Source organism: Scomber scombrus, chromosome 13, assembly GCF_963691925.1.
Source record: "Scomber scombrus chromosome 13, fScoSco1.1, whole genome shotgun sequence".
In the NCBI taxonomy this organism is placed as follows: Eukaryota; Metazoa; Chordata; class Actinopteri; order Scombriformes; family Scombridae; genus Scomber; species Scomber scombrus.
The window spans coordinates 3,255,359-3,265,854 of record NC_084982.1 but is presented as its reverse complement, the minus strand read 5'-3'; the positions used below and the strand labels follow the sequence as shown (position 1 = coordinate 3,265,854).

At 42.9% G+C, this 10,496-nt stretch overlaps 1 protein-coding gene across 1 annotated transcript in view; it reads right to left on the bottom strand.

Moving 5' to 3' along the window:
- Window positions 1-1,273: 1,273 nt before the first annotated feature.
- Window positions 1,274-10,496, bottom strand: part of arhgap20 (Rho GTPase activating protein 20) — a 34,180-nt gene continuing 24,957 nt past the window's right edge. The window contains exons 14-15 of the mRNA XM_062432243.1: window positions 6,615-6,729; window positions 1,274-5,047 (exon numbers count right to left, since the gene is read on the bottom strand). Coding sequence (XP_062288227.1) covers window positions 3,378-5,047; window positions 6,615-6,729 — 1,785 coding nt within the window. The 3' untranslated portion in view covers window positions 1,274-3,377. The remainder of the gene's footprint in view (window positions 5,048-6,614; window positions 6,730-10,496) is intronic.

Below are 10,496 nucleotides of genomic sequence, written 5' to 3'. Positions count from 1 at the left end.
AAGATGGAAGGAAGGAAGGGAGGGAGGAAGGAAGGAAAGGAAGATGGAAGGGAGGAAGAAGGAAGGAAGGAAGGAAAGATGGAAGGGAGGAAGAAGGAAGGAAAGGAGGGAGGAAGGAAGGGAGGAAAGAAGGAACAGTCAAAACAGACGGGGTCAATTTGACCCGGGAGGACGACACAAAGGTTAAACAACTTTTTTAACTTCTCCATGCACCTAGGAAGTAGGTGAAGTTGTGCCAGAAACCTCTACTCTGTTTCTACAAAACACTGGAACATGTATAAGAACATGTTTATTATGTTTATTAGTATGATCTGGAGTCACATGACCATATACCCAACCCATCTTGGTAGATACCCCATTGACTGATACATGTCTGGATGCACATAATTGGTTCTTTTTTTGTATATTCTTTTTCTTTTTTCTGCTTTAAACTACTTTTTTTCCTTCTCTGTGCACCTTGAAAGTAGGTGAAGTGAAGAAAAAGTAAGAAAAAGACTTTCCATGACCCATTTTATTATTACTGTAGCAATATTTGTAGTATTTTTATGTGAGATTAATAACATTTAATCTTAAACTTCATCCTCTGTCTTGGATTGGCCTGAAGTCACATGACCATATACCCAACCTAAGATATCCCATTGGTTGATACATGTAATTGGTTATTTTTTGTATATTTCCTTACCTTTTCAAATGTTTTATTTGCTTTTTAACTACTCTATTTAAATGTGGTTTGTAATGTATTTTATGATGACCCCTGATGAAACGCGTTGGTCTATCTATAAAGTTGTTCTGTTACTGGAGCTTTGACTCTTTTAGACTTTTTTCCCCCCCTTCTCTGTGCACATTGGAAACTGGTGAAGCGGTGCCAGAAACCTCCAACCCGCCTCTACAAAAAAATATGAAAGTGTAGCACGAGGTGAAATCCAAGCGGCCGTCCAGAAACGTGAGTAGAACGTTGATGTATTTGATCGTTACTTAAATGTTCATTCTTTTTACGTGTCTACTTCTTTTATGAAGTCATTCTGCTTCATGCCAGGCCCTCCGTGAAATATTGAGCGTAACTATATTTTGTTTTAAATGCCCCTTGAGGTAAAAAATGTCTATGTTTATATCTTCCTACATCCAGCCCGGTCGATAAACCTGTCAAACCTCTCAAGCTCCGAGTTGTTCCGCTTAATAAAAAAAAAAAAAAAAAAAAATCACATTGGATCTGCAGAGTAGTTTCACAAGAGCAACATTTATTAAAATCAATGAAAGTTTGTTCTCGTGAGCATTGGACATCAGATGTACATAAATATACAAATGGTGCGTTTCGTAGCAAATATACTTTTCTATAGAGACAGCAGCAGCAGAATTGGCATGTACAAAAATACACTTTTGATTTTTTTCTCACACGACATGACATACCGAAGTAACAAGATCATATATTTATATATTTATTTATATAATTCTGTATCATAAATATGCGGAGCTTTACACGTCGAACACTTATTCACTGTAAAATGGAAAATGACAATTATAATATTAATAATACAGGATAAAGTACTTTTTTCGAGACCATTTTAAATGGCAGCACAACGCTATGGCCTTATTCCAGCGTGAGACCTGGCGGACGAGTTATGTTAAGTTCATAAAAAACACTGTGTTAATATTTCTGCTTTTTATATACTTTTTCTGAACGTTAACTGAACCGCAGAAATCAGAACTGCAATGATGGCTGCACTAGAATTGACATATAATATTATTATGGACAAACGTACAACAGCTAGAGAATGCATTCAACTTAAATTTACACGCACGCACACACACTCACACACACACACACACACACACACACACACACACACACTACTCTCATTCTTGAGAGACTAAGAGGAATTCTTGGTGAGAATAATGAAGTACTATAAAAGCAAGAACAAAGGAGATTTCTCCCTCAATGGCACACATTTTCTCACATTCCTGTTGTGGACAGGCTGTCAATGATCACATTATATTCACCGACCACTTTCTTTTTCACACAAACACACATTGACAGTTTTTTTTTTCGTCCCTTCCTTTCTCCTTGCTCCTCCCCTCCCAGGTCACACGGATAGAAACCAGAGCTGCAGCGGACAACGCTATGAAGCTGTGTGTCTGGAAACAATAGACATGAATAAAAACCGGCCCCACTGATTCACTGCTGAATCAGACACGCGCTTCACTCTCTAGGGAAATAAAAGTTGACAATAAGGATGGCCGTTTGTCATAAAAGGTAAAAGAATGCCCTTAAAATAGTCTAAGATGGGGGTTTTTTTAAGGTACAAATAAGAACAGCGAATATCTGTCTTAAAACTTTCCTCCTCTGGTAAAACATTAATGATTACAGGTGTTGTGAGTAGAGCTGAAAGCATGAGTGTATAGTATTTGCATTTAGTCACAGCAGTCATCTTGACCATATTGTTGTCATTACTTCTACAGAATCAGCCAACATTTTTTTTTTTCCTTGGTGGGTTCCTTGATGTGTCCCTGTCTGAAATCTGCTTTGTAAGTGATTATGAAATACAGTATAGTATGAATTTTAGTCAAAAATGTTGTATGTTTGGCTGTCAAAAACTGACTACAACAATCTGTCATCACCTTGACTTCTCACCAGATTTTTATACTGGCTTTAAAAACACTAAAAACGTATTAATTTTTTTTTTTTTTCAAAAGGAGAATGGTTAAAAAAAGAGCTCCTTTGTCCTCTTTTTCTCCATTTCTGAACAACTCCTCTTGCTTCATTATTTCTTCATGCGCTGAAAAAGGCAACAACACATTCCAAAGGCAGAACCAGGACACGAACGAGGACAAAAAAATATTTTTCAGAGCTGGTGACGGTGACCCATTTTTGACAGAGGCTTTAATGATTGTTTCGGGATCCAGATGTCCAATTAAATTCTCTCTTTCGTGAATTCTCTTAATCGGGTGTCACCACTCAATAAATGATGTTTGGAGGATTCCAGCTGCAGCGCTACGAAGCAACCTTCAAATACGAGGAAACGCTGTAAAACTCGTTCTGTGAATTTCTTATTATGACCCATCGCTTCAACGTTTTTTATAGACTTTTTTTTTTTTTAACCAGATGTCACGGTAGAAAAAGAAATCAAAACGTACATTTTTAACGATTTCGGCTACCAGGGGGTGAAACACTGAAGCAGGAAGTGCATCTGTACCTTGGATGTACCGTTAACAGTAAACAGGAACAGCTTTTTTCTATTGGGCTGACTGCTGCCATGAGGAACAAGGTGTATACGGATGAATATTATTATGACATCAATGAGACAGCTGCATACAAGCCAACGTATCAAATAAAAATCAGTCTCTCTCTCTCACGCAGTTCATCTGTACACACTTCTCATTTACACGTATGACTCTTCTGCAAAAAACAGCTGGTCAAAGTCATCCACGCGCGGGTCGCTGCACCGCCGGCTCTGCCACTCCCTCTTCCCCTGCACTATCGCCAGCGCCACCTCCTGACTCCTCCTCAGGCAGGCCTCTGCGTCCGACTTGCTGTGCGAGCAGAAGTAGTCCCTTACGGCTCGGGTGGCGGAGGGAGACAAGCAGAATCGTTGCTCGGTGGAAGACGGAGAGTTTTTGGGCTCCACGTCTGACACCCTCAGACCTCCATCTTTAGCCTGACCTTTAGAGACACGAGGTCTGTCCAGGGTGAGGCTGGCGGAGGGGTTAAAGATCGCGGCGGCGGATGCCACCGTGGAGGGTTCGGACGCTCGCCGGGGAAGGGTTTTCCTCCCTTTGTGTCCTTCCGTGGCTGGAGTTGAAGAGTTCTGCCTTTGGAGGACCAGAGTGGTGGTGCTTTGTCCATAAAACACACCCTGTGGTGGCTGCACGCACTCACTTTCAGCTAGCCTCTGTGTGGCCTCGCCTCCTGTGTGTGGCTTGGAGTTGTTGGGGGGTCTGAAGGTGCAGGTCTGGTCGTGGAGAAGCCTGAACTCTCTGACTGTCAGAGGTTTCTCTGTCCCCCTGTAGAAAGGAGATCGACTGCGATGCAGCTGCATCAGAGCCTGCTGGTAGGACGGGGGGCTGCTGGATCTCCTCTGGCAGTTTTGGTTCATCAGCAAAGCCTCCAGGTTGCCGTTACAGGTAGAGTGACTTTTACCGTTCACCAAGTCCTCCTCTGTGTGTCCGTTATTAGATTGCCTCAGTGACAGGCGTCGGTCCTTCTTGAGCCACGTGTTCGGGTGGCTGGAGGGGACTTGGCTGGTCCGGGGGGCGTGGCTGGACTGCGGCCAATGAGGCGGGGCTTCCCTCTGAGGAGGAGAGCCCCTCGGAGACAGCTGGGGCCGACCGGGAAAGAGGGGGGAAAGAGGAGCCGGCTCGCCCAATGCGTTCACCCCATTGGTGGCGTAGTCAGTAGAGTACTGCGAGAAGGCGGAGTCTAAAGAACTGAGGGAGGAGCCTGTGGGAGAGGTCGCCGGGGATGACAGACTGGAACAGCTGGCGTCCAGTCTGAGCGGAGGAGGAGGGGCGTGCTTCATTTTCCTCCGCCCACCATTCAGGATTTTGGCTCCTCCTTTCTCACATGCGTCCCCTTCCTCTTTTAGCTGTAGCCCGTTCAGTCCCTGCTGCATGAACACCTCGTCCTCATCCTCCTCCCCCTCCCCTTCGATGGCGGCGTCGTAGCTCGCCTTCCTTATCGGTAGGCCGTGCTTATCGGCGTGAACCGTCACCGCGCTGGAAGGCGGGGTGCTAGCCAGCGCCAAAGCGGGCTCCGAGCTCCTCCTCAGCCTCCTGGGACCTTGCGACGGGCAGTTGGACTGGCGGGTGCGCGGCTGTCGCACGGCGGGGCTGAACCTCCGCGGCCTGGCCAGCGGGGGGAGCTGCAGCAGGTGGTCGGTCTCCGGCTCGGGGTCGGGGTCGCAGTCGCTGAGGGTGATGACGGAGTCGCGGCTGCAGCTGTCCGGCTTGTCGCGCAGGGGCAGCTGCTCCTGGTAGGGAGACTCGGGGTCGTCGTTCAGCTCGTTCTCCAAGCTGTCGTACGATGAGTCGTTCATCTGGAAGGATGAAACATCTGGCGGGAGGAAGAGAGAGGAAGAGAAAGGGAGAGGAAGAGAGGAGAGAAAGAATATTATTATGAGACTCGGACTAAACATTGTGGAATCTCAAGTCAGGATCAAGAGAATTTAATCCAAAAATACACCGAAAAACACAATAATTTAGCAAGCAAAATACACAGACTTTACTGTTATGGTGAAATAGCCCGAAAATTATACATCTTTTGCAGACATCTGCTTTCCTGCAATTATCCTGCAATTTTGTGTCTTTCCACCTACCAGCTACCAAAACTTGCAGTCAAACCTTTTTTTTTTATTTACACAACAACCTACACCAAACTGCAATAAAAGCTATAACTACATCTCCCACATTCTGTAGCTCTAAACTTCCATCCACAGAGCTAAAAAAAAAGAAAAGTGAGAGCTAAAGAATCTTGACCCCTGAGCTGAATGAACAACACCACAGTTCACGGCTGGAGACGAGCAGAACAGACAGGCGTAGCGTGGTCCCGCTGTGAGCTCCCTGGGCCTCTGTTAGTTATTTATAGCATGAGGAGGAACGTTAGCGGCATTTATGAATGAGGAGATTCAACGCTCTGTTAATCAGCACCTGTGACCCTGGAAATCACTGAAATTACCCCGAGTCAACCTGCTGACCCCAATCAATGGGGCTGAAAGAGTCTCTGCCATTCAGTCGCGCACCCCCCCCCCCCCCCCCCCACACACACACACACACACACACAGACACACACACACCCACAGTAAGCTAGTCTGTCTCAAACTACCTTGTTACAAAATTTAAGGTGTAACAGATTAAAGCGTTGTCAGCTAAAAATAAATCCTTTCAGAAGTGAATGAGCTCTTGTTCAGCCACACACACACACACACACACACACACACACACACACACACACACACACACACACACACACACACACACACACACACACACACACACACACACACACACACTTTACATACTTTAGTAGACTTTCCCCCTTGACCTTACTTTCATTAAACTATGTCAAATTGTTAATTTTGCTCCAGTTGTGCTTAATTTCTCTTTATCAGTTTTTAGCCTCCACATTTTCAGCGTGGGTCAGTGACCAGTAAGATTATTTTTTAACCAACTAAATGGATACAATTTTGAATTTGAGGGTCATGGGAAGATATTCTGTGTTTGTGTTACAGACTTACTTTGTAAAGAATGTCACTGACAACAATAACTCTTTTAGTTTCAGCTCTGACAGTTCTCTCTCATGATATTTTAAGATTGTGGAAGAAAAAAATCGAAATGATTTCACTAAAATATCAAATTACAGCATTTATCATGATGCAAATACTGATTAATATGTTTCCTTGTTGTTGCTTTTAGTGGAAAGCAGAAGAAACAATGGACACTGTGCGTGTCAGTTCAATGACAAAAGTGGGAACTGAGACCTGGCCTCTTAAAAAAACATTCTATCAAACTCCATCCATCTTCCGCTTATTTTCTATTTATACAGTATGATTCCTCCTCGGGCTCTCCTTTCCTCTCCTGTCCATTCATCTTTAACCTCTTCTCTTCTTATGTCTCGTTCTCACCTGATCCGTGATCGCTGCTGCTGCTCTTCTGGCTGAAGGCTCTAAACAGAGAGGTGACGTCTTCTCCCAGGACGCTGGTGCAGTTCTCTATGAGGAAGCGGACCAGCTCGCACACCTGCGAGGCGGAGAGAGAAACAGCACGGTTACAGCACGCACACACACACACTGACTTTTCCCACATCTTTACTCCTGCTGCTGTTGCTGACAATTCGTTTGAATTGTTATACAGTTGGATGAAGTGTAGCTCTGTAACTGTTTATGCAGAGCTGCGTTCTGTTGAAGCGGTTCATCAAAGTTCAGTTCGGCAGAAATTCGGCAAAAGTCTGCACACCAAGTAAACACGTGGAACATACACACAGCGTTTATTATATGTAGATAGGATGCTATGTTAAAACACTGAAATAAAACAGCTATATTTTGCTCATACTGCAGCTACCGCCTACTTCATTTCTGTGTGAAATCATGACCTAAATAACTTTGTGATATCAGTTCAAAAGCTATCCAAAGCTGTGTGTGTGTGTGTGTGTGTGTGTGTGTGTGTGTGTGTGTGTGTGTGTGTGTGCGTGTGCGCGCCACATATTATCACTCTGAGAAAAGCTTGTGTTCGTTTGTTTGCGCTGATGTCGACCTTCCAACTCCTACATGAGTATTTGCATTCCAAACCCAACCAAGAAAACATCAAACTCCTTCCTCCCAGCCCTGGATAATGTCCTGATAATCATATATGACATCATGTATTGGCCGTTATGCTCGAATGCTTGCTGGATGAACACAATGACAGGCTGATGTAGTGCGCGGGAGTTTTTGACAGCGACTTTTATGAAAGTTCGCTTTTTTTAATGTTTATATTTTACAGTTTTCGTCATTACGAAGAAGAAAACACCCCAAATCACAGCTACAAATGGCTTCACGTGGTGATTGTATTTGACTGTGAAAGGTTTTCATTAAAATCTGCCTGTTATGTTTATGAATGTTTATCCTGTCATTGCTCTGCCTCTGTGACACTATGGAAACAAAGCGGAGACAAACACAACTGTGAGACCTCCTTGTTTGTTTGTTGGGCCAGATGTTGTCTGTGTGGTGTCCATATGCTGTGTATTATATGATGTTTAGTACAGAAGAAGAGTCTGCCTGCTTTAACAGTGAACACCCAGGCTGCTGTAGGGATGTTAAATCATCCTTTCCTATTATTAACCTCTGAAACCTTTCTTTTCTTAAAGCCAATCAAACAATCGGATCGTCATCGTCGTCTGATTGTTCTTTTATTGACGGTCATTTCTACAAAATTGTGGAACAAGAGAAGCAGGTAAAGATGATTATACACCGAAATTTGGATTAAAAATAGAATTTTTTGCAATTTACTAAAACCATCACAGATGGTTCATTTGCTTTTTCCCCACCTGCCAGATGATGGAAAAAATGTGTGTTTTTTTTTACAGTTATATAACTTAATGACTTACACAATAGTTTCATTCTAACAGTCCAGTGCAGTTAATCCTTTAAAGTTGTAACCGGAGAGCAAATGTAACATGTTCCTCTTCGTTTTTTATCTCCTGCGTCATGTACACTATTTCTCCTCAGATAGCACATGTGCTAATGACTGCTGTATGAAAGCCCCGAGGACACGTTTTATTTGGATTATGTGTAATTCTCTACATGCCTGTCTATGACTAGCGCTGACTTACACAGGGAGAAAATATGAAAGCAGAAATGTCACATCTGCTTGTAAAAAGATGTTCAAAAAAACCTTAAACTTAAATGACGCTCTTTCATTGCTTCCCACATGACTGACACCATTAAAGTGTGCAAGTAAATTCCATACGCTGCACCTGTGTATATCTCACATTTATTATTTTATTTAATTATCCGCCTTCATATTTACCAAGTATTTCAGTCATTTGCTTCAGGGAGAGTGAAGCTATCCAATTATCTTCCAGAGAAGAAACCTGTTCCTGATTACAGGTAAGATATCTTTACCTTTATACTGGATGTTGTTGCTTCTATATGTCAAACCTGTGTGCAATCAGTGCACAATGACTCCACAAGTCACCTGACAGATATTTTAAGTGTGATGTTTATCAATGGGAGATTACAGTATGCATCCAGTGGTGCAAATCAACAAATTAATTAGAGGTAAGTATCCGTGCTTCCATGTTTAGGTGACTTATCGTGGAATGTTAACTTAAGTGCGATGTGAAGGCCGGACATGTTTGAATCACAGTCATTAAAATACCTGAAACTTAGGCCTACTGTCTTACTGGGGTTCTGATATGACAGCAATTAAACATTTCTTAACCTAAATGATAATTACTTTGTTTGTCATTGCCACTATAATGAGTCATATGAGTGTTTTTGGAGTCCAAAGACATAGTTTCACCCGTCTTTGTTTTATGTCAGATGCAGTTGTTTTGCTACTGTGGCTCTATAATTACTGAGAAAATCTGTCTTTAGCCTCAAATGTTGGGATTAAATGACTTCCTGTTGCCCTCATGTGAAAATAGGCCTTTTAGCTTAGTCAGTCAGAGTGCTCTAATAACCAAAAATATGAATCTTTTCCTGGTTTTCATTCCAGTTAAGACTGAAAACAGCAGATAATGCAACAAATGTGAAAAAAGGTGAAGAAAATGAGCTTTTTTCTGAAGTCATACATGGATTGACAATTTATTGAGTTGTCTGGTCTAAATAATTAAGTAGAATTTGCACAACTCAAGAGGAATGGGTGTGTAACAGCTCTTTCTCTTGATTGATGTTTTTCTGTCTCCTTTTCACCACTTTCATTTCTTTGCCCTCCTCCTTCTCTCTTCACTTTTCCTTTTTCTGCTTCCTCGCCGTCTTCTTACCTGCCTCTGTCTCTTTAGGCCTCCCGCCCTCCTTCAATCACTCACTCGGCATTCCTCTCTGTCTTTCAGAGAGCGCTGCTACGTGATACTGAGCACTGTTTCAATGAGCCCCTGAGCTTTTTTCGGGAGTCTTTCGCCAATCCATCCATCAGCGGCCCATTCAGGACTACACCTTCTTTAACTCAATAGGATGTTGTGTTAAACTCTCTCTCAACCATTGAAAAAACAGTGTTGTATATACACAATATCTATCTGCTATATAAATGTAGAATGAATGTAGGTTGAGTGTACTTTTTTTCACCACTGCATGGACACTATCTGCACGTGTGCGTGGGTGTGTGTTTGTGTGTGTGCATTTAGAGATGTCACAGCTGTGTGTAAGTGGGCAATTTGTGAGTATTTGTGAGGTCATCCATCAACATATAAATCTCACAGTTTAAGCACTTTTCTGTTTTTCCCCGACGTTACTCCACCGGTCCGATAAAGTCTCAAGAAGAAAGCTCAAGGGGGAAAAAAACAACGTTTCTCTCTCTAATGATTTCTCTGCCTCCATGTTAAGTAACACACTAACTATCTAAAAGCTATATTTACCTCAGAAGCTCCTAAACAGCTGCATTCAGCCAGAAACATTTAAATTACATGCTGCAATGAAGAGGAGGGGAGGGACGCAGCAAACTGAACTGAATTGGCTAACGCTGAGTGCTCACGTGTCTCCAGACAAGGCTGGAAACTGGCCACGGCTCGGCCAGGGGCCCGGGCCTAGTTTAAATTGGCCCCTGGCTCCGACCGCAAGGAGGGAAATGTTGAAATCTCACTTTGTTATTTTTTTTCCCAGAAAAGTTTTTCCCAGAAAAAAAAAAAAAAAGGGCTGCCTGTGTTCAGGCCGCAACACACACAAACAAGCAGTGTAACTAGAAGGAGAGTGTTATCAGGGGAGTATTTGTGAAAGAGAATATTTAGGTATTTGTGGCTGTTGAGGTTATTTGTGCTGACAAGTGTGTGTGTGTGCATACATTTGTGGGTTGCATGTGTGGGTCTTTTT